General features: G+C 45.0%; 3 protein-coding genes across 3 annotated transcripts; all 3 read right to left on the reverse strand.

The window, feature by feature from the left end:
- Positions 1-5,067: 5,067 nt before the first annotated feature.
- LOC124654495 (cinnamoyl-CoA reductase 1-like) lies at positions 5,068-8,790 on the reverse strand. The gene is made up of 6 exons (XM_047193496.1): positions 8,492-8,790; positions 8,143-8,312; positions 6,291-6,479; positions 5,832-5,994; positions 5,523-5,712; positions 5,068-5,413 (listed from the first exon to the last, which is right to left on the reverse strand). Exons 1-6 carry the CDS (start codon positions 8,628-8,630, stop codon positions 5,224-5,226), a joined length of 1,041 nt encoding a protein of 346 aa, XP_047049452.1. The 5' UTR covers positions 8,631-8,790; the 3' UTR covers positions 5,068-5,223.
- A 4,390-nt stretch (positions 8,791-13,180) lies between these two features.
- On the reverse strand, positions 13,181-16,137 carry LOC124651867 (phenylacetaldehyde reductase-like). Its single transcript, XM_047190890.1, has 6 exons — positions 16,026-16,137; positions 15,758-15,927; positions 14,628-14,813; positions 14,090-14,252; positions 13,548-13,737; positions 13,181-13,427 (listed from the first exon to the last, which is right to left on the reverse strand). The coding sequence occupies exons 1-6, from the start codon at positions 16,135-16,137 to the stop codon at positions 13,217-13,219; spliced, it is 1,032 nt and encodes a 343-aa protein (XP_047046846.1). The 3' UTR covers positions 13,181-13,216.
- Positions 16,138-20,013: 3,876 nt separating this feature from the next.
- LOC124651868 (cinnamoyl-CoA reductase 1-like) lies at positions 20,014-22,748 on the reverse strand. Its single transcript, XM_047190891.1, has 5 exons — positions 22,614-22,748; positions 22,362-22,531; positions 21,238-21,423; positions 20,946-21,111; positions 20,014-20,662 (listed from the first exon to the last, which is right to left on the reverse strand). Exons 1-5 carry the CDS (start codon positions 22,735-22,737, stop codon positions 20,469-20,471), a joined length of 840 nt encoding a protein of 279 aa, XP_047046847.1. The 5' UTR covers positions 22,738-22,748; the 3' UTR covers positions 20,014-20,468.
- Positions 22,749-24,551: the final 1,803 nt, after the last annotated feature.

Below are 24,551 nucleotides of genomic sequence, written 5' to 3' on the forward strand. Positions count from 1 at the left end.
GAAACATGCAAAATAGATGAAATAACATAAGTATTGTGTCCCAATATGAAATATATCAATGAATAACAGCAAATTATGATATAAAATAGTTATGCAAATTGGACGTATCAATAGGCACTGGGACTGTCCCTTCTTCGGACACTGCTGGGATTCAGGAATGAGCCGATTGCCTACAATCGGCAACTGCCCAGAATGTAAACAGAAGAAGAAGGATGCAGCTAACGTGTCCGTATTCAAACGTCTAGGGCCTCTCCCGCCTCGGAACAAGCACGCTGAGTCCTCTCGGGTGGAAGATCTCGAGGAATTAGAAGACGGTGATGAAGAAGAAGATAAGTACCACCGGCCAAGGTGGTGCCCTGATGGACTCAGCCGTTCCCAAAAGAATAGGGTTCAGCGACTACGTGGTTTGGAGGAAGCCGAGAGGTTATACCTGCACACGTTGAGGAAGGCGCGGCCTGATCTGGCCGCTAAAATTCAGCGAACCCTGGATGAAGAAGGTCGGCCACAAAGGAAAGAGTGGCGCCCCAGACAAAAGAAAGCCGATGATGAAACATCGGCTGGCACAAACATGGTGTTCATCCTTCCGACGGAGTTTAGTGCTCCAGGATTAGACGAGGCACCCGTGGCACAACTTGACTGCGGCCCACGGCCGGTTATCTTTGAGAAGCCACGAGAAAGAAGCTACAGACACCTGAAGGCCTTGTACTTGCGAGGCTATATCAATGGGAAGCCTGTCAACAAGATGTTGGTGGACACCGGAGCGGCGATCAACATTATGCCATACTCCATGCTACGTCGGTTAGGACGCTCTAGCTCGGATCTGATCAAGACCAATGTGACACTGAGCGATTTCAACGGCCAAGCATCTGACGCACAAGGTGTTCTGAACGTGGGTCTGACCGTAGGAAGGAAAACCATCCCTACGACGTTCTTCATTGTCGATAGCAAGAGCACCTACGATGTCCTACTAGGAAGAGATTGGATCCACGCTAACTGTTGCATTCCATCCACGATGCACCAATGCCTAATACAGTGGGATGGAGATGAAGTAGAAGTCATCCACGCAGATGATTCAGCCGAGATTTCAACGGCTGGCATGAACGTTTGGGAGACATCAGGCCAAGAGCCACTCTCAGGCATCAATTTGGACGACTGCGAGCGCATCGACGTGACGAAGGACGGGGTTAGGCTGGTTTTATCCACCAGCCTGACCGTGTAACAAGAGAAACATATATGGACAAACGTGGCGATGCCGATCCATGTGATCGGCCCCAAAGATCTATGAAGGAACATTGCAAAACCTTCATTGAGCGATTCAATCAACATGGAGGCCGATTCCAGCAATCGGCCAAAATTATCCTCACCATGCATTCTGCCTGGGTTCAACGTCGATCTAATGGGCAATGGGTTCACGTCAGCTGATGAGCTGGAAGAAGTCAACACTGGTCCTAACAGAGCCGACGTTCACATATAGTGCCTTGACTAACCACAGAGCCGATATCAGCAGTTACCTGGCAGAATCGGCTCGGGGGGCACCTAATCAGATGAACATGTGCGATACATGTGCAGTAAAATATTGGGGGCCGATAGAAAAATTGGCCAGTAATTTTTTTTTTCACAAGGTACAGCCGATGCACAGACATCGACTTTAGAACTAAGAAACAAAGCCGATGCACAGCCATCGACTCTAGCACAATTACACAGGATCTGCCCGTTGCGTGTTCAAGACGCGGATGGCCTTCTGCTTCCTGGAGGGAGTGAACAATGAGAGCTTGATCAGCGGCAATGAGCCGATTTTGGTGCCGGAACCTTCTTTTTTGGGACTTCCAACCCTTTGCTTATTAAGCCGTTGATGTTTCGTCTACTATCGGCTTTCAATGAAAATGAGGTCAATGGTGGCAAATCTGGTTGGCTCTGCATGATGGATTTCTCAGATTTGCCCGAGCTTGGGTCCATTCGTCTGAATTGTGCGTCCTCACCGCTATTCTCGCCTTGAACTGAGGCTCGGGGGCAGGCTGACCTGACAGATGCTCTGTTTTTAGAAGCCGATTGGGGTGTCATCGGTTGGTCCTGCGTCGCAACCTTCGTCAAAGATGGTGAGTTCTTGCAGGAGAGGATCACTAGAGCTGGTGGGAGGAATTTAAGGGCTCTCTTGAAGGCAAGGATCTTTTACATTATCCACCAGATTTCAAAGTCATCAGTCAAAGAGTTGAAGGATAAACTTGTGAAGGACCGATGCGTTACCATCGGCTCATTGAGCATTGGCTAAGTGGACAATCGGCAAAGTCACTATGAGGGGAAATCGGCTAAATTAGCTTGAGGGAAATCGGCAAAATCGAATTGGGGAAATTCTTCATTGATAAAGAGGATTTTTTACATAAGGAGCTGATTTCTCTCAAAAGGAGGTACTAGGGGATACATTGCCCCATCTACTACTACTGATACTATGCTAAGGGTCCTATCTACGGGCCGTCACTGCCCTCGTCGTCGCCATCGTCGCCGCTGTCGGCGCTACTCCCGGCGGGCTCGTCGTCGCTGCTGCAGCGGCCGCCGGCGGGGCCCTCATTGTCCTCGTCCTCCTCGTCAGCGTCGTCGTCGTCGCTGTCGAAGTCGCTGAGGTTCCCCGGCCAGGGGCAGAAGCGCTTGGCCGGCGGTTCGTCGGAGGAGGTGTCCTCCTCCTCCTCCTCCTCCTCCTCCTCGGAGAATGTGAAGTCATCACAGGAGAAGCGATCGTCATCGCTCTCCTCCTCCGTCTCCCCGTCGGCGAGGAAGCGGAGGTCGCTTTCCCCGTCGGTCGAGGACTTGTCGTCCTCAGAACAGACGGAGAAGTCGTGACTGGGCTCATCCCCGGCTTCAATGGCGCGGCGGATGTTGGCCGCATGGGCCTCCTCCGGGTCCCACTCCGGCGTCGGCTCGCGGGAGGAGGAGGATTCGATGGAAAGACCCGATGAGGCAGAGGAGGAAGAAGACATGGTGGCGCAGGAGGGCTTTTGGGAGTGCTAATGCGAAGGGGATGAAGAAACGAACTGTTTGGAACGGTTAAATAAAAGGGGATATAGTGGAGATTCAATGCCACGCAGTTTCCGAGGAAGTGGTGCCCAACAAAAGAAAAAAAAAAATTTGCCAGGTCACGCGGAGAAGTGGAAGAGGCAAGGCATCATGACGAAGGATACTGCGACGGTTCTGCTCTGCCACGACATGACCCGACAAAGAAAAGCAGAGTGATTTTGGAATTGTCATTTCCAAAACCAGGGGGCATGTGTTATCACCAAAATTTGACCGGATCGAGAGGTGGGCCGCGATTGAAGATGGGCTTGAAGAATATACATAGAAGAAATACATGAATCGGCCTTGCATACAAAGTTTGGGCTAGTTTGCCCGTGTATATGTAACATAGTAGGATACGTGTCGTTTAGATAGAGTTTGGCTCGTGCCCGGTTGGGATTATTCCCACGTTAGAAAGTCTACGGACTATAAATATGTATCTAGGGTTTATGAAATAAACAACAATCACGTTCACCACAAACCAATCTAGGCGCATCGCCAACTCCCTTGTCTCGAGGGTTTCTTCCGGGTAAGCATCATGCTGCCTAGATCGCATCTTGCGATCTAGGCGATACACGTTATTCGCTGTTCATGCGTTGCTCGTGCTTGAAGCCTTGTTGATGGCGAGCAACGTAGTTATCATAGATGTTTTAGGGTTAGCATTGTTTCATCGTATCATATGCTTTCGTCCATGCAACCCTTAGACGTCTAGCCGCCCTTACACCTATCTTGGGTGTAAGGGCGGCACCCGCTTGATCATTATTTAGTAGATCCAATCCGTTATGATTGCTCCTTGTTCTTCAAGGATTAGTTTAATATCTCGCATAGTTAGGCCTTACGAAGGGTTGAAGGATCCGGTGGCGCGTAGGGTGTAGTTTGCTAGCCCTAGACAGGATGTTCCGGGGATCAACTTCGTGTTGGTTTTTAGGCCTTGTCTAGGGTCGGTTTACGATCACCGTGCGTGGCCGCTAGGCTCAATCACGAGTAGGATGTTCCGATTATGTGGTGAAAACCCTAAATCGTAGTAGGTCGTTTTAGCTTTATTTTGATCAAACAGGACCACCATCTGATCGTACACCTCGTACGGATCATGGGTGGATCGGCTCCTTGAGCTGATTCACAGGACAACCTGAGAGCCGATCGAGGCTCGTATTTAATGTTTACGTGTATGCCATGCAGGAAACTAAGCGAGGCACATCCAACACCTTCCCGACCAGGTATAGGTCAGGTGGCACGCCCTTGCATCAGCATCGGACGTGCGTGCCGGAGTCTTTGCGGGCCGTCGCTCGGAGGGGCCAGGGCCAGCCGCAGCCCTGGGAGCCTCCCGGCTCTACTGTGTTGCCCGTCGCTGCTCGCCGGTGGGTTTCTGACCGCAACAACAATACTAATGGCTAATGTTTGAGGCAAGGATTAAAATAGCGTGCTAATAGCGTTGTATATTTCAAATAGAATTTTCAAAATAATACTAAATATAGCCTAAAAATAAATAATTTTGCTAAAACGAATGGATATATATCCAAAAGTGACTGAATCATACATACATAACCACATATAAAAATAGATCTCAAATATTTTAGAAGGCTAACATCAACATTTCACAAGACAAGAACATAGTATAAATTATTTATTAAAAATTATTAGCATTAGCGATATTATCTTCTTATTTAGAAGTGGAACTAACAAATTGCGATTCATCACCACGAAAAAGTAAAAGCAACTTGCCTAAAAAAATAGCGTGCTAACGCTATGAAATTTTAGCGCGATATAGCATGCTATTTCGCAAATAGCACCACGGCGAGCAAAATTACTAAAATTTAGCATGGACCCTCTAGATATGCTATAGCGCGCTATTAGCGGAGAAATAACGTACTATTTTAAACCTTAGTTTGAGGTGACATCCAAACCTTGGCAAGCATGACTCGGACGCTCGACGGCAACACCTATTGCAATTTATAATATCTCGTAGTGGAAAAACTTAAAATAAAAGGCGAGCTACACGTAGCCCTTTCACCACACTTCTCGTAGTGGCACAAACATTTGTAAATAGAAAACCAAGTCAAATAATATGTTCATGCATAATTTAGTTATGGTCGTAGCAACACAAGGGTATTATTAAGCTACTAGTAGTAATGATAACAGAGCATTTACTTGCTACTACCAAATACTTCTCTGATGCCGCTAAACTTTGTTTAAAACATGGGGGAAACGGCATGGCGCGCCATCCGCCGCATCCTCAAGAAACCCAGCCTCCCGGCAGAAGTCGACGGCGTCCGCGATCGTGTCCCTCATCGTCCGGCAGCTCCACCCCAGTTTCTCTAGCTTGCCGGAGGTCATCGGAGCCGGGTGATCCACGTCACATATGTTCTCCCTGCCAAACCACAAGAAAACGAATTAATTTACCCTACCCCCAGAATTCCATCTCAATCTCATCGTCGTTCAGGGGAAATAGCCATGAATATATGGTGAAATAGTCCTACACGGCTATGTAGGGGTACCCAGGGTACATGCTCTTGAGCAACCCCAGCAGTTCCCGGGCGGTGATGAAGTGAGGCGCGCAGATGTGCCGGCCGGCGGCTCCGGGCGCCTCGTAGAGCATGAGCAGCGCATCCGCGACGTCGCGGACGTCGACGATGTGCCACAGCTTGTCCCATATCAAATCAGGGCCTCCTGCGGGCGCGCCAATTACCGATCAAATCACGTAATGAATCAAAAGATGGAGCAGGGAAGAATATGCCCCGCCGTTTTTAGGTAATGCATGTCAGATACGGAGGCTAGCTAACTGAAACCTTTGAGGAAGTAGATGAGGAACTGGTTGCTGGTGTTAACCGTCGGCTGGAGCATGGGACCAAACACCAGCGACGGGTTGAGAGTCACCACGTCGAGCCCGGTTTCTCGCCCGTACTTGAGCGCCGCCGCCTCTGCCGCGATCTTGGCAACAGGGTACCAGCTCTGCAGATGCACGGAGCACGGTGCAGAACCAATAATCCTAGACGTACGGATTTCTTGGTTACGGAAACCACTACGGACTGATGTGGAACGAATTGGTTGGTTCAGTTTGCTTACCTTGCTTAAAAATCGGAAACAACCACCCTGCCTGCTGTGTATGTGATGAGTCCGTAAGTGATTTCCGTGAAAAACTGTCCGTACGTGTAGCATTGCTCGTGCAGAACGGTGTAGTCAAGGTTGGCAAAAACTTATACTACTACTTGATCATGATTCATGGGAGGATCGTGCTGTGTGGTTACCTCGATGCTCCTGCAAAATTCTTGGTCTGACCAGCAGCTCTCGTCCCTGATTTTGCCATGCGGCCAGTCTTTCGGGTTGATCTCAACGGCGACCATGGATGATACCACGACCACTCGCTGGACATTTGCAGCAGATGCGGCCTTGAGCACATTGGTGGTGCCAGTAACAGCAGGGCCCAACATTTGTAGCTGTGTGTATGTTAGATTTCGGACAATATATTTCACAATATTATCATGTCTGGCGTACTAAGTACTAGCTTGAAAATACATTTCACATTATTATCCATTATTACCATGATACATCTATCCATTTTTTTAAAATTGATGCACATAAGTTGGGGTCTGGTTAGATTCCTTAAGGCGTAACCAACATACCGGGGTGTTGAAATTCTAGACTTGACACGGGTGATATATTACCTTAATTTATTTCAGAAATTAATTTGCAATTTTGTTTTAGCCATATGTGATTTGTTTGTCAACAGTAAGACGTTTATGATGACTTTGTCAACTTTAACATATATCCGCTCGACCTCAGGGAGATGCTCATAAGGTGAGAGTTTAGTGTATGTATATGAGTGTCTATGTTTATATTTCTTTTAGTTATTTTAAAAGTTGTCTTGGTAATGGAGAAAAACATCTCTTACAACCCAGGGTATAAATAGGCAAATCGTAGGAACATGGATTAAATCGGAGCAGAACTATCCATCTGTTCCAAGCGGAAAATAGCAACGGACCAAAAACATGAAAACAGAAACAGATGTTGTATTGTGATCCAAATTCATTCTAAAGGGAGGCTAACTTCTGACGAGCGGAGCGAGGCCCATCACCGGTAGGCTTAGGCTGAAGTAACTTGGGCCCATATGGACTAACTTCAGACTCCGCTACAAGTTATGGTCGTAGCTTATGCTCAAAAAAAAAAGTTATGGTCGTAGCAACACAGATGTAACAAAAGCCAAAAAAGAAATACAAGTTTCTCATAAAATCGAAAAAGAAAGGAAGCGGTATTTTCTGCCTCCAGGGAGTTAGGAGAGATGGATTATGATTCTGTTTTTTTTTTCTCTCGGTGTCGACTGAAAATAACGCCTAATAGGTCAGTTCGGCTAATCTACATCACCCAATCTCAGTCGAATTGTTTTCTACTTGTCCCTCTAGGATGGTAGTAGAAGCAATAATGCTATACTTACGGGGAGATGGCTTACAAAAATTTGTTTTGGGATTAGGTGTCAATCAAAGATTTGTGGTGGGATTTTTTCTTGCAACCGAACCAGCAGTTTCTTCCAATGATTTGGTTCCACGTACGCGTAAGAAAATTCCGTAAGCCCTCTCCCGTAACCCTAAGTGTAGCATTGTTGCAGTAGAAGCTACCATAAAGTAAGCCAATTTTGGTATACACACATGCGGAATTTTCTGACTGTCTCTTGAATCCGTCAACTATAATGTTGCCAAAGTAAAAAAATAATTGCGCAGCAGTGTGGCTTATTAGGTTATTGGGTGTGACCAGTTCTCAATTGACTAACAATTAATCTTAATTCCGTCAGATGATGTCGTCAATCTTAGTTACACGTTTCAACTCATGGCTGTCACGAATCACGAAGCAATTCAAAATCTGGGACGTTTGCAACACATGTTGCAACTCATTACTAGCACGAATTACGAAGCAATCCAATCATCCAGACGTTTTTTTTATATTATGTTTGTAGTTGACTTAGCAATTGATGTACTTTTTAATTTGGTTATGTTTCCCTTGAGTCCCGCGTTTTTGCTAAAAATAACGAGAACAAATGCGGCAAGTACTCAGTTCGTATTGTTTCCGCTTTGTCTTCATCCCTACATGTATGATATAGTTGCTTACCTCTGGATCAGTTATCTTTTCCGAAGGAACAGGAGTGGCGACATGGAAAACTCCCTGGCATCCCGCTATGGCAGCTGCCATTGCATCATAGTCCAGGAGATCAGCCTTGAGAAGCTTGAGGTTGTCAGCAGCATTATCTAAGCGCCTGAGATAGGAAGTCTTGCTATCACCTGAAATCAGTGTCAATCGAAAGAAACATCCATGAAGGCTTTCTCGCACACCGTGTCTCACTCACACACCATCTAGTCTGTGGCAGTGTGTCTTCCATTTCACTAAACCTCAACACACAAAGCCTCAACCTTGAGTTGCAGACTTGCAGCGTATATAGATAGGAGGGTACGGTACGTACCGAGGTCGCGGACGGTGCCATGGACGGTGTAGCCGCGGGAGAGGAGCAGCTTCACGAGCCACGACCCTATAAACCCGCCGGCGCCGGTGACACACACTGTCTTCCCGCTCTCCTCCGCGTTTTTCTCGACACCCGTCATGGTCGCGCACTCGCTCTGCTCTAACAAGCTCCGCTCTTCTTCGTCTGTTCTTGCATGGCCTTGAGTAGAAGCAAAATAAGCAGCTCTCCTCTCACTAAAAGAAGACGGGCAAACGAGCAGATGCAATCATGCATAGGGTGGATACAGCTCCCCTCACAGAAAACGGGAGTATAAGATGCAGGACCAGCGCCAGCGGTCCTAGCAAGATGCCATCGCTCACGATGTGTGGACACGCATGACCGGCCGGCAGACGCCTCCCTGATGCACATAGCCGTTCAAGTATCAAGTCTGAAGAAAAATATAAAAGATCGATCGAAAGAGCCAAACTAGACTATGCTACGTTGGCTTCAATCCGCCTAATATGCAGTCACCCATATCGGAAAATAAACTCCTTAGCTCCAACCGTGTAGACACCTCCATAAAAAGGTCTCGGTCCTCCAAGCGCTGAAGTGGCGACCATGAACGGAGTAAAGCCGTACATCGGTAAATGACCTGCATGAGAAGAATTCTTGTGATTGAAAACCTTGTCATTTCAACATAGCCATAGCGTCCATACGACTGCAATCGTGCCCACTCCGATAAGCGTTTTATACCTAGTATCTACCCCATTTAGTCAGTTGCCAAAATATTTGCAACGCTACGAGGCGGGTATAAGGTAGAACCCATCTGAATGATTGACCATATAGATCTAGCAAACCTACAGTTGAAAAAAAATATTTTATTGTCTCATCTTGATGACAGAAAACACATTTCTTACGAATGTGCTAGTTAAGTTTAATAAGGCTGTCTTTGGTTTTCCCTCCTTGATGGACAGAAATCTGTAGCTGCTGAGCGTCTACATCTGGTCTCGGACAGCTAGTGATCGTCAACCCCCTTTCAGTATTGAACTCCTTTCCTATATTCCCGTCATATCATCATCTGTGTGCTTAATCTACTATTCTCATGGTATGCTCCCCGAATCCCCGTTATCTCTAGATTAATTAGTTTTGACTAATATTTTATTACTGTTTTATGAAGATCAGATCAGGCCAGGTGGTCAAGAGACAGATTTTAATTTACTTTGATTTGCAGGATCAACTGAGTTAATATAAACAAATTAACCTACCCGCACACAGTGTTTTCGTTCAGACTTCAGTTTCTACCTGCAGTGACTGCACGGCGTACAAAGGTACTAACCATATGCGGTATTTTCAAATCCTATATTAGTACTATTAACGGGCGTCGTGGCAGGGGTGCTTCTTGGCGGCGGTTCGTGGTCTCGGCCAAGGCCGTTTTGCGAGGAGTGAGGTTGCGGCGACGCCGCTCGTGGTGTGCGGTTAGCTCGTGGCAGGTCGATGGTGGCAAGGGTTGGTCCGGCCCGGTGCTGCAGGTAGATGGCGACGGCGACCTAGGCGTAGCAGTGTGGTGGCACGGCTAATGGGGCGTGATCGAGGCCTGGCAGGCGGCCGGGCCTGATTTAGGCCACATTGACCATGTTACTGCGTCCGGACGGCGGGCACCTTGGGTGTCGGAGGGTGGATCCCCTCCCTTGGGCTGCCGTGTGCTTGATGGCTGCTGTCAATGGTGCCTCCCTACCCTGCCCAATTCGAGTTGCGGCGTGCTGGTTAATCCATGGGCTCGAGTTCGTGGGGATGCGGGGCGGCGGCCCCGGAAGGTGGACTGCGCGGTTGGCTCTTCGGCGGGCAACGCGGCGGTGGTGGTGGTCTCTCTCTTCGGTCATGAGGATGGCGTGGAGCGGACGGTGGGGGATCCTGGTGTTGGCGGCGTTTCGGCCTCGGCAACCCCCAGATCGTGTTTGGGATGCCCAACTTGGGGACAGCGGGCGGCTGAGTTGTCGGGCGTGGTGTGTGGATGCTTCCGGGCGAAAGCTCAGCGCCTCGGCGCCAACGACGGCGGTGCTCGCGGGTATCGCAACCCTCTTGGGGGCGTCGTTGTGGGTATCCGCCCCGCGGTACGGCTCCGGGTGAAAGCCCTTGACCTCATGGTCTCGACGGCGGCGGCGCAATGCGTCGTTTTCCCTCTTGGGGGCGTCGTTGTGGAGCCCCGTTTCGACTCGGTCCCGCGTCAATGTCCTCGTGGCAACTTTGGGGTCTCTGTGTTCTTTTTTGTTTTTCTTTGATCTGCTTTGTAAGAGGCTCTCCTCTCCACCTTGTATCGGTTCGGCCGTTGCGGCTTTATTTATAAAGCGGGGCGAAAGCCTAGTTCGAAGAAGAACGATGCGTGTACCTCTATTTGCATGTGCATGTCGATCTTTGCCAGGATCTTGCTCCCCATTGCATGTAAATCTTTCCCCAGTCCTCTACCTTCCAGTAATCAGCTAGGAACATCAGTACCAGCCCGCAGGTTTGTAATTGCCTATTTTAATCAACTCCATGTCTCATTTCAGTCTTTACAGATGGTTGGAAACTAAGCACAGCTACATCAATCATGCCCCCTTGAATCTACCGGCTTCCATTGTAGTATCTAGCAATAGTCTAACCGATTTAGTTTTCATTTGTTCCAACTTATTGCTCATCGGCACTGAAAAGTGAACCAGCAAGAAGCAAGAACAAGACCAACATATGATGGTACTCCACAAGTGAGGCTGTAGAAAATCTTCACATCAAGATCAAAACATAATTACTTTCCAAAAATATCTTCAATTATATGCACAAGAAGAGGTACGGAGATGACAACCAAGACTTGAATAAACAAAACAATCAAAGCCAAGTTAAATGGCAATATGATTGCAGTTTATAACAATATGGGCAAATGAGCAATATTTGCATATATAGATGGTTTATGCTATTAGTTGCATACCTAAAAATCATCTCTAACGCCCGCAACAACGCGCGGGTATCAACTAGTACATGATACAAGTAGAATTAATCAAGTTCAGTTAAATAATATCATCGAATCTTAGTTTAACATTGCAACTTATGGATAGCATGAATCACGAAACAATCAGTGGCGGAGCTATCACATAAGGATTGGGTTCAGCTGAACCCAATGCAATGGTGCTAATCCCCTTTATAGTTGCTTTTTTTTTGAGGAAGCAGCAGGACTTTGCTGCGGATTTTATTTGATTTTAAGCAAAGATACATCGTTCATTACATTCGGGATAATAAAACTAGGGGGATCGCAGTCCTAAAAAGTAGAAACATTTGTATCAAAACAAACTCTAGCTATCTTATGATCGACACTATTTGCCTCACGAAAACAATCTTTCATAGTAACCTGGCCAAGTCTACTAGCAATGACAAAGCAATCTGTTAAGGTAGCAGTATAAGGGCTCCAGATTTGCATCTCTCCATTAAAAGCTTGGACAAGCTCCATGGAATCTGATTCTATAATCACAGGAGAGCAACCAATCCTCTCAACTAGTTGAATGCCATGGAGTAGTGCAGCAGCTTCATCCGACGTTGCATCACCAAGGTTATATTGATTTGCTTCAAATTACATGTTTGAACTCATCTATTGTTTTATACCGTGTGGTGAACCCAATGATGAGATTTTCTAGCTTCCCTTCGAAAACAATCCAACGGTTCAAGCTAGTTTTTTTCGGTTGCAACCTATGTTAACTTGTGACTAGTGATGCAGGGGTTGGGGTTTCCCCCTTTCTTTTGCAACCTCATGTACAACTAGAAAATCTCAAGTTACAGGTCAAGTTATAACTCATACTAGCACGATGTCTAAGCTAATGATTCGATCGAAAACTAAGCTAATCTCGCTAGGTGGATGTCTCGCCGGGACATTTCAGCTATAGGCCTCCACAAGCTAGAGCTCGAGTGCAACATGTGCGACAGCTTCTGCACCTTCAGGTTTGAACACGGTCTACATCTACAACTGTATTCTTATGTTTGGTAGTGACATAGGGTACCAAACCGCCTGTATAATAAGGCCACCACCTGTACGATTCTACTACCTCCATCCTAAAGTTTAAGGCTTATATTTTTTTTAGAAAGTCAAACTATGTCAAGTTTGACTAAATTTTTAACAGAATCATTAACAGGCAAAATACAAAATTATTATCATTAAATAGATAATAAAATATATTTTCGTATGGTATCTATAAAACATTATATTTGTTGATAGATTGTTCTAAAAGTTTGATCAAATTTACTTGGTTTAACTTTTCAACAAAAATATAAGCCTTAAACTTTAGGATGGAGGTAGTACCAGGTAGCGCCAGTAACATTATGGCTATATTTAAGAAGCCCAAGTAGAGGCAGGCAAAATGTAAAGTTCAGTCCCAAATACGGATTATGTAGTACATGCTGTGTCCTTTAGTGTAGTGCTGTGAATATCTCACAAATTTTCTAAGTTTGGATGTACATTGACGCAGTTTAGTGTATAGATATACTTAAATTTAGAGAATTCTGCAACATCCTTTTGGAATGGAGGGATTTTTTTTTGTTTTTGCCATGGTTAGTGTGTAACCGGGGAACTAAGTGAGGCACGCGGCAGTATCTTATCATCTCATCTGCCCTGAAGATTGACAACTATCATTCTCACAAAACTCATTATTTTTCCAAACATATTCAGCAACGTCTCACAAGGATAATGGCGTATCTAGGTTCTAGGAGCACTGTACTACCACTACCGATTCATTCCTCAGCAGCATGAAAAAACTGAAACAGATCAGGAAGGCGGCAAGCTTGTCCCTCTCCCTCGACATCCTGCAGAATTCCTGTCTTCCGGTAGTATTCGACGCTATCCAGAAGCGTCTCCTCCAATGCCCTTGGCTTCCAGCCCTGATTCTTCAGTTTCTCTGACGAAATTGGTGTGATAGGAGAGTTCTGATCCGCATTATCCTTGCTGCAGAATGCAAAGAGACTTGTTCAAACCATATGCTGGGTAAACAGGCACACGACTGTTCAGGAAAATTGTGGCATTGGCTAAGCTGAAGAGAAAAGGAACGTATTATAAGAGACACACCACTTCACGTAATTGTAGTTAGGGTACTTCTTCTTTAGCAACTCCAAGATAGCCTTTGTGTTGATGTAATTTGGTGCGGAGATATATCTCCCGGATGATTCTTGTTTCTCATACACCAGAAGCAAAGCATCGGCCACATCACGCACATCGACTATATGCCACAGCCTGTCATTCATTGCATTTGGACCTCCTGCAATGAAATTGTCAGAATGTCAGCACTCAAGAAATATTAAGCATTTGTTCGTCATGCTTTTGAAAGGGACGAGGTATCAATCTAATAATAAACTAAAGTGGACAAGCTATACAGTAGTGAATAAACAGAAGAAATATTTAAACTTCCTGATCAAAATTAATTAATTAATGATTTCAAAAAAAAAAAAATTAATTAATTAAAAAAGATATTCCAAAAAAATATGAAGGCTTAGCAAGTTGTTATCCAAATTTACCCAACCATATACATGACATTTTACTCAGATACGTGATATATACATTCCTGCAAATAAAGAAGAATGAATAGAAAGAATAGGAAATAAAGAAGGGACCTTTTATCACATAGACGAGGAGTTCGCTACTGGTATTGACAACAGGTTGCAGTTGTGGGCCAAAAACAATACAAGGACATACTGTAACAACATTAAGCCCATTCTTCTCAGCATATTCCAAGGCTGTCTCTTCAGCAACAGTTTTAGCAACACAATACCAAAGCTGCCAACACAATAACAAAAGGGTTGAACTTAGTCCTCACATGAATGCTGCAACCATGTGCAGTTTGTAAGTAATTTTCAAGCAACAATTAGTAAATTATTATTATGTTAATAAATCAACAAATAAGAATTGGCATTTTAAATCTTTATGTAACGAAAGTAGATTATGTACTTAGCTTTATCAGCACATATGACTAATTTCCTTTGTTCTAGCAAGTAGCAACTCGCAGTTCTGGATTCCAACATTACTGACTACATTTTCCATGCACGCATTTTAAATCTTTATGTAACGAAATTAGAGTATAGCTTCACCAGCACATATGACTAGTTTCCATTTTTCAGGTAACTCATAGTTCTGAATTCCAACATTACTGACCTCATTTTGGATGCACACTTTTTTGTCTGACCAGCAACTCTCATCTTTGGGTTTACCCTGAGGCCAGTTCGGGTTAAAGTGAACAGCAGAAGTGGATGACACCACCACAACTTTCTGAACCTTCATTGAGGAACAAACTTCAAGAATATTCAAGGTGCCCTTCACGGCAGGCTCCATTACTTCTGACTGCATGGTAGAATTGAGCACAAGATTAGTATGAAGCCACCATGAATTTCAGCTGTCCGAACGAATAGTGAGTCTTCAGTAAAATCTAATTGTGAAAACTTTTAACCCTCTAGGCACTAGTAACTCGCTTAGTTGTAGGAGCGTAGCACTTCTTGACCAAGAATAAAATAATTTTTAGACTAACAGGGAGCGCTCCCCAGCTCCATCTTCTTTTATTGAAAATAAAGCACATAAGCGTTTTAACATCAAAGGAAATAAAAGATCCAACCCATCAGCTAAGCCGAGGGTCTTAGCAACAAACCGAAAGTCTCCAGAAAGAGGATAGGCACTACCAGAAAAACGAACCATCTAGCAACACACAAACCAGCTTGTCCAGCTTCCAAGAAGCAAGCAACAACAAAACACTAAGAATAAAGCACTAAAGCACTGCCATCTTCACTCCAAAGCCAAGCCATCAGATCACTACATGGATGTCGCCTGTGGGTGCTTCAGCAGATAGGCTTTAGAGGCGCGCCCTTGATGGAGAGAAGCCGTGGATGACTTCCAAGTCGAAATCCAGTCAAAAGATGTGCATTTCAGTCCGGCATCAGCGACGGCACCATCAGTCTTCTCACCAGGGCACATTTGAATTTTTCCACCAGATCCCATTCCAGGTTTTTGAATGGAATCTGCCAGATCGCCTGCCGTGAACAATAAATCAGTGAACAATAGCTATCCTACTTCACTTGTTCGTTCAAAAGTCATGATTAGTAGTTTTGCCGATTTGGAGGTAATACTGTGGCATACATACATACTAAGTCAATATAGGTAGTAATTTTAGATTTGCATCCACCGGGTAGAAGAAAGTCAAATCCGAATTGCAACAACTTTCTGACGGTACTGCGGTTATGGGAAAGAATTATCCGTGATATATATATACCAAGCGCAAGTCGAGAGAGACTAGCCTGAGGATCGACGATCTTATCGGCGGGCACAGGTGACGCGACATGGAAGACGCCCTCGCAGCCCTTGACGGCGGCGGCCAGCGCGGCGCGGTCGAGCACGTCGGCCTTGAACAGCCGCAGGCCCTCCGCCGCCCCGTCCAGCTGCGTCAGGTGCGCGTTCTTGGGATCGCCTGAAACAACAGCACCCGACATTACCAGCCACCGAAGTAGGCCTCCGGCTGCCGCCGGAGGAATCAGATCAGGGTATAATGGAACAGGAGAGACATACATGGATCGCGGACGGTTGCGTGGACGGCGTAGCCCCGGGAGAGGAGCAGCTTGACGAGCCACGAGGCGATGTACCCGCCGCCACCGGTCACGCACACCCGCGGCGGCGTCATCCTCTACCTCTACCTCTACCAAGGGGCTGGGCTCGGGCTGGCTCTCCGATCCTGCTGCGTCGTCGGCCTGGACTGTTCCCTGCTCCTCGGTGACTCCGTCGCCTATATATCTCCGCCAAACCTACCGGCTAGCACCATCGGTTTGGTAGACTCCACGGCGCAAATCGACACGAAAAGATTGTGGCGATCGAGTAAACAAAGACTCCCTCGAGCTCACGGTGTTCTTGCCAGTGAACTGCCGGTCGAGTAGACTCCAGCGCGGCAGAGAAACGACGAGGAGATTAATTGGTGCGTCCGTTCGTGAAGGCCAGCAGCCGGCCGTCGGTTTTGAAATCGTCGCGCCTTGTGAGCGGCTACACCCCACACGATCGGCCCCTGGACATACTCTACCTGCTTCCTAATTTAAGATGCATATTTGTCTTGTCAAAATAAAACTTCCTAAAATTCAACTAATTATATATGAAAGTATATTATTTTTCTAATACCAAATACATATATAATATATAATATGTATCTTGATGGTTCAAATAGTAACATTGAGTTAATGTTTTGGATGTTCGTATTATTTTCTATACATTTGATCGAAGTTTATGAAGTTTGATTTTAACTGAAATTAGTAAACATCCTAATTTAAAAAGAACGAAGGGATATTAATTTCTGTAGCTAATTAACCACGTGGGGCTTGGGCAGAGAGATGGGAAATTTTACACAGGTAATTTCTTTACAATAGGTGGCAATTTTTTCTTAATTTAATTTTTGTGAACTCCTAGTGTAAACTTGTCCAGCATAACTGGGGGAAGGTACAGAAGCTTAGGAAGCACCTCTGTCGGGGATTTTAGGCTTGTGGTAGCTAGAGTTTGTGCTTTGGTAGCACAAGCCCAAATAAACATAGCCTACATGGAGCCACGGAGCTTTTCAAGATTGACAAAGCCACAAAAGAAACCTTCCACTTAGATTGATCCATTGTGGGTTGGAGTTGCAACATCCTCATACATGACGGAGCCGTCAGCCGACCCCAATGAATTTAGGCTAAACCTATAATGAAATGTCACTAATCAAAGTGCAATTGGTGTTGAATCCATAAGAAAAATAAAGATAACCCAATAAGAAATTTAATTTAGCTGGTTTTGCCACTGTCCTCATGAATATCCAATTAATGGTTCATTCTAGTCTCCTATAATTCATTGACCTTTTAAAAAAAAATGAAAAGAGGAAACTCCAATATTTACATCAATCGATGCGTCCAGTTTTTATTTAGATTTTATTCAACAAAGATCTACCAAGATCATATATCTCAAAATTCGAAGCCACCACTCAACATATACAGACCCGGGAATGGGTGAAGGAACATGCTACTATGGCCTTATGCCCTAAAAACATCAATAACGCCCCACTCGCTAAATACCTGGCACATCATGTTGGGATTCGTAGCATAGAAAACAAAAAATTCCTACCACAAGAACGAATAACAAGCCAAGATCTAATCTAGCAGATGGTAGTAACGAGATGGGATCAACGTACCCTCGAAGATCGCTAAGCGTTAACGAGATAAATCTCGTGGATGATGTAGTCGATCACTTGCCGCTCTCAGGAGCGAGTAGAAGATCCCGACGGTGCTGCAATCGGGCAGCACCTCCGCACTCGGTCACACATACGGTGTTGATGAAGACGTCCTTCTCCCCATTCCAGCGTGCAACGGAAGTAGTAGATCCTCCTCGGAATCCCACCAGCACGACGGTGTTGTGACAGTGGTGGTGGAGATCTTCTGCAGGGCTTCGCCGTAGCCGTGCGAGAGAGAGGTGGAGGAGGGTGGTGCATCGATTTGGGAGAGAGGGGTTGGGCGCCGACCTTGGTACCCTTGGGTGGTGCGGCCAATGTGGTGGCTGGCCCCTCCCCTCCTCTCCCCTTTATATAGCCTAGGTTCCAATCATACTCCTCATGGGAGTCCTATTGAAAACCTACCAAATATGCAAAAGTCAAAACATAGTCAAGGTGGGAACTCCTACCTTTCCTTTTGGTGTTGGCCGGCCAAGGAGGTGGAGTCCACCATGGATTCCACCTTCCCACCTAGTGGGTAGGCTAGGGCTGGTGGAGTCCCTCTGCCTGCCTTAGTGAAATATTCCGGACAATTCTAGAACATTCTAGAACCTTCCAAAAATACACCGGACCATTTCCAAACTTGGAATATGACTTCCCATATATGAATCTTATTCTCTGGACCATTCCAGAGCTCCTCGTGACGTCCTGGATCCTATCCGAGATTCCGAATAACTTTCGGTCTCCATTTCAAATTCCATATCTACTTAAACAACATCGAACCTTAAGTGTGTCACCCTACGGTTCGTGAACGATGCAGACTTAATTGAGACACTTCTCCGATCAATAACCAATAACGGGACCTAGAGATCCATAATGGCTCCTACATATTGAACGATGACTTTGTGACCGAAAGAACCATTAACATACGATGCCGATTTCCTTTGTCGCGCGATACTTTACTTATCCGAGGTTCGATCATCGGCATATCTATACCTAGTTCAACCTCATTACCGACAAGTACTCTTTATTCGTACCGTGATATAACATCCCTTGTGAGCCAGTCACATGCTTGCAAGCTAGTTGGATGAAGTTTTCCCGAGAGGGCCTAGAGTATATCTATCCGTCATTTGGATGGACAAATCCCACTCTTGATCCACGCACTTCAACCTATACTTTCCGAATACTTAATGTCACCTTTATAACTACCTATTTACGAAGTAGTGTTTGATGTCAACAAAGTATCCATCCGGTGCAGGTGATTAACATGATCTCATGGTCGAAGGATTAGATTACTATGTATCTTAAAGATTGTAGCAAAACGAACTTAATGACTTGATCATATGCTACACTTACTATGGGTGTGTGTCCATCACATCATTCTCCTAATGATATGATCTTGTTATTAATAACATCAAATGTTCATGATCATGAAACTATGATCATCTATTAATCAACAAGCTAGTTTAACAAGAGGTTTACTAGGGACTCTTTTATGTTAGACACAACTATTAATGTTTCCATTTAATACAATTATAGCATGAGATGCAAATATTTATCATAAACAAACACTTTATTATTGCCTCTTGGACATATCTCCAACACATCACTGAATTGCCCTATGTAAAAATAGGAGCACATATTCGGGTAACAGACCCTTAGCGAGATTATCATCTTCAAAATCCATCATGGCCATCAACCGATGGTCCATCTTCGGGGAAGAGATTCACATAACCCTAGCCAGACATGTCGTCGCCACCATGGCATCAGACAACGCCTCCACGCTACACGTGTCCGCCATATCGTGACCCACGGGGAGGCCTAGCTGCACCGTGCCACCAAAACTCGTCTTCGTCAAGGAGGTAGATGCACACCGCTCCCAATCTCCAGCAGCTGCTCCAAAAACAATTCCCTGATGAAGGAGATCGATGCAAAAACCGCAAAACATCGTTCGATCTAGGATAACCAGTTCTAGTGTGCCCCCCAAAGCAGCATGAGTGAGAAGATGCCGTCTGCAAATACAATGCCTTAAATTAGATAACTATGTGTATATGCCGCCATCGCCCGCAATAAACTTTGTCGGTTATCCTAGATCAAATTTACACTAGCAATCGCGCCTCACTAGATGTGGGATCCATAGATTCGCCACAACGAGCTAGCCAACCCCCTCAGGGGGAGGAGGACATCACCACCACCACGCCCAGGGCGGAGCACCGGTTTCCTCATGTTTGGGCTTAGCCCAAGCGCCCGCATGTTGTTGTCAGGACCAATGTATCCCATAATTTTTTTTATCAAAAACAAACTATACATGCAACCATCATTCATTGTTTCATAAACACATAACATGCAACTGCCCATGGTTTGATAGATTAGCTAAAACATCAAACATACACATGATGAATCTGCATCCATCCTGAATGGGCCAGCTAATGATCCTACACACCACTTGTGCAAAATAAATTTGACAATGTTTCAAGAAAAATACAAAATCAATGGAACAAATATTATCATTTCCATTCCTAGACACGTGGTGCGCGGAAGAAGACGGGAAGTCGGCAAGGTTCGCCATCTGAAACACGGAGAAGACCTGCTTTATCATACGACTTGACGCTTTCCGTGAGCATCTCCTCCAACTTCCTTGGCTTCCACCCCAAGTTCTTGAGCTTATCAGAAGTAAATGTAACGTTAAAATCCACATCAACCATCCTGCCAAGTGCCAACCAAAAAAAAGTGGTTTTAAATATTTCAGAATGATCGATGAGCAAGCTATGACAAGGCATTTATATGGAGGCACTTTACTTGTTTGCATAACTGTAGTTAGGGAACATGGTCTTCATAATCCCCAGCAAATCCTTTAGGTCCATTTGGTCCAATGAGCATAAATATCTCTCGGATGTCCCTGCCTTGTTGTACAACAAGAGCATTGCCTCAGCGACATCCCGAACGTCTACCATGGGGTAGAACTTGTTGTTAATCATGTCAGGACCTCCTGCAACAAGACATGGAATGTAATTACACTATACACAGAAAGGGCAAGTCAAAGGTCATTTTCTGAAATTCACACACGCGCGTGCCCATACACACACTTCAAGTAGAGTAAGAAGGCAAAGAAAACAGTAGTCTCTTGTTTCAATAGTCTTGTTTCAATAGTCTTGTTTCAATAGTCCTAACTGTGATGTGCATCAGTTGCCCAAAATGACAATATATCTTTGTTATAGATGAGAAGAAACAGATGCGGCAGGAAAAAATGTGCACTTGATCAGGAGTGGAACCTTTTATGATGTAAAGGAGAACCTTGCTGGTGGTATTGACCGCCACATGTTGTAACAGAGGTCCACAAACCAGAGAAGGCAAAAGTGTGGTGACGTGCAAACCGTTCTTCTCTCCAAATTTTAGGGCCATCTCTTCAGCTTCAGTTTTGGCAAGAGAATACCAGTCCTTCAAACACAAACAAATACTCACTAAATTTTCCTGTATTCAATTAGCTAGAACTTATTTCTAGAGATAAAGGTGTTTATGATAGATAGTGCATGTATTGATCGGTATTAATTGGTGAGTGCTGACCTCACTCTCCTTGCAGAACTCTTTGTCCGACCAACAACTCTCGTCTTTGATTTTATCTTGAGGCCAGTCCGGATTAAAGCAACAAGCGGCGAGGGATGAGACCATAATAAGTTTATGAACTTTCATAGCTGAGGAAGCCTTGAGTACATTCATGGTTCCCTTGACAGTAGGTTCCATCATCTCTTTCTACACAATTTTGCAAGGGTTATCAGTAAAAACAACATGACGGCCAGGGTTATCTTCTTAACAAACAAATACATGGAAGCACAACAATCTAGAATTACATGCAATTTTTTTGATATATATAAAACACAGCTAAGTATCACAAAAGACACAAAGAAAAATAAAAACAACTACTTTTTCAATAAAAAACATCAGCACTCCAAACGTGAAGAAATGCATATTGACATTGCTGATTAAGCCTGAAGCGATTTTTTACGAGTTCGATTACGATACAAGAGATCATGGCAACTAACACTATCTGGATATCAAAAAAATTAATATTCTTTTGGTTTTGATGCCAGAGTTCTACCCTCACTAAGGAGAATTTAACCAAAAGAACACTAGGAAGCAAATACGCATGAGTGGCCCTTTCTATTTCCAGCGGTGCAGCGAAGCGACTATGCATTCTGGGTGCACCCCTCTCGAGACGGTTGAATGTGATATCTGATGGCTGGCAGCTTTCTAGGCGATTACAACATGCATATGCAAGTCGTTTATTTGGTTTTCGCTGTTTGATGTAAACTCTGAATTCTGAAACTATCAGTAAATAAGTTTGCATGCGTGTACTATGCTTCTTAGCATAAATTTCAGACATGTCACTCTTTTAATTAGGCTAGTAGTTTCTTGAGTTGAAATAGGCTTTGGACGTATGCATATTTGATCTAGTGACGGGGATAATAGACACTTGTATTTCTACAAATCACAGTCCAACACGGAGTTCGTCCAAAAGGGATCATTCAAAAGTCAAAACACACTCTTCATTTGCACTTGTTCCGAGTAAAAAATATTGCAGATCTGCATGAGTTACTAATTATCGAGTACTCACACAAATATCTCTACGGAATAGTTGCAATTAACTGGCTCTTGCATCGCTCTAGTGATCTAAGCTAACATGCACTTGCCTGTGGATCAACGATCTTATGTTCGGGCACCGGAGTGGCGACATGGAAGACGCCCTGACAGCCAGCGAACGCCGCCGCCACCGTGTCGTAGTCGAGCATGTCCGCCTTGATCAGCCGCAGGTTAGCCGGCGCTCCGTCCAGCTGCATCAGGAACGCGTTCTTCGGATCACCTGCAAGATGAACACGATGCAGAAAGTGAGCAGGGAGCGAGCCGAGTGGTCAGGCTGCTGTCAGTGGACAGTGGTTGCACACCTGGGTCGCGGACGGTGGCGTGGACAGCGTAGCCCCGGGAGAGGAGCAGCTTGACGAGCCACGACCCTATGAACCCGCCGCCTCCGGTGACGCACACGCGCGGGCGCGGCGGCGGCGACTCCATCTCCGGTTGCTCTGTTTGGGAGGACGGTGGTAAAGATGGAAACGGAGCTTCTGAGAGTTCTGAAGACGTGCTCACGTGGAGAAGTCAGCTTTTGTTATCGTTTCTCGCTTGACCACAAGCGGCTCTGCGACACCGCAGAGTCAGAGTGGACGCCTCTCGTGTCTCGTCTTCTTCCACGGATTGATAGCTACAGGAGGGACGAGCACAAAAACCGGCTCTGAAAGCCTCATCAAGATCAATGTTAGAGCACAGTCAGGTTCTACGATGATAGTTTTACGTGTCCACGTGCCTATAAATTATGTAGAACAAAATATCAATGGGTGACTATTTCTCAATCGATTAAGAACTAATTTCGTTCTCGGTTGATAACATTAAATTTTAATTGCAACTTATTTTGTAACTCATGACTAGAACGAATCAAGATACAAATCAAATGTGATGTAATACTTACTGAGCACGAACTATCAAATCCCGATATCAATACCTAATATGCTATAAAAATATATTTATGGTAAACCTATTAATATTGAACTTGAGTTATGGACGTTCATATTTGGGATATCTAGTTTTGTGCCCCTACCTCGTTAGTTCTACTCATTTTTCCATAACTTTTAAACTTTTTCTTATTTTAGCCCAAGCTCTTATCTCAAACTCCCACAATAAGATCAGACGGTTATTGGCATCGGGTCAAAGGCATTGACCTTTATGCTGACGTGTGGGTCCATGTAGGGGCTGTGGCGCGTAGATATGCATAGGGGCCGCGGCATGTGGGTCAACTCCTGCCCCTAACGATTTGGAAAACAAAACAGAGAAAGTTTTGTGTCACTCTATGTCTCACTAATCTCGTCTCTCTTTTTTTGGAAACAAATCAAAATACCTTTTGTCTCTCTCGCACACACATCATTTATTTTTATTTTTTACCCAATTTAGTAGCAAATCTAGAGCAACTCTTTTTCCTGTTTTGCTTACCTATTTCAGCTTTGATCAATTTTGGTGGAAAACATCTAGAAACAAATGCAGATATAAATAACATAGCTTATACATACATTAGCTACATAAAGGGTCATAACATATATAGGCTACTAACATCAGCCAATAAACATAGTTTCAAGCGATACTTAGTTTCAACTTTGAACAAAACAAGCTCTTTATGAAGCAGCAGGACACACAAACACAATTCAATAGACAACCATTCTTCCCTCATCATCGCCTCAACCCCCGCCGTCGCTTACTCTCCTTCTTGATGTCGAGATCCTTGAACTCCGACGGCTTGGACATGGGATCCGGTTTGTCACCCCTCTCGATGGCCAGGTTGTGGATGCGACACAGGTAATCCCGAACGCCTTGTGCTTTGCCGCATACACATTGCGGGTCTGTACCATCTTAGAGCAGACGGAGCCAAGGGATTTAGCATGCATCATGACGCCGTCGAAGTCGCGATGGATAGATCTGTCGCAGAAGGGGCATATGTACACGTTTGCAGCCCAGCGACTGTTGAGTTGGCCCGACTCGAGCCTCCTCAAGACGCGCCGATTCTTCATGTGGAAGGACTCGGTGTCAGTGTCAAACTCGTTGCTTTCTACCTGTTACATAGCTACATTCAAGCATTAGTGAAGTGCAACGTGATGGACAGAGTTAACCAAAAAATAATCCTAACATGAACATGGCAAAAAGAAATGAGGCACCCTTAGTTTAACATGGATGGCATGGATCCATCAATGGCGATTGGCGTCGCTCGTGCATTGAAGTTGGTGTCACCGCCAGTGGTAAAGGGCACCTTTTGTCGTTGCTCGCCCACACGCTCATGCAGGCAT

The sequence above is a fragment of the Lolium rigidum genome, chromosome 5 (genome assembly GCF_022539505.1).
Source record: "Lolium rigidum isolate FL_2022 chromosome 5, APGP_CSIRO_Lrig_0.1, whole genome shotgun sequence".
In the NCBI taxonomy this organism is placed as follows: domain Eukaryota; kingdom Viridiplantae; phylum Streptophyta; class Magnoliopsida; order Poales; family Poaceae; genus Lolium; species Lolium rigidum.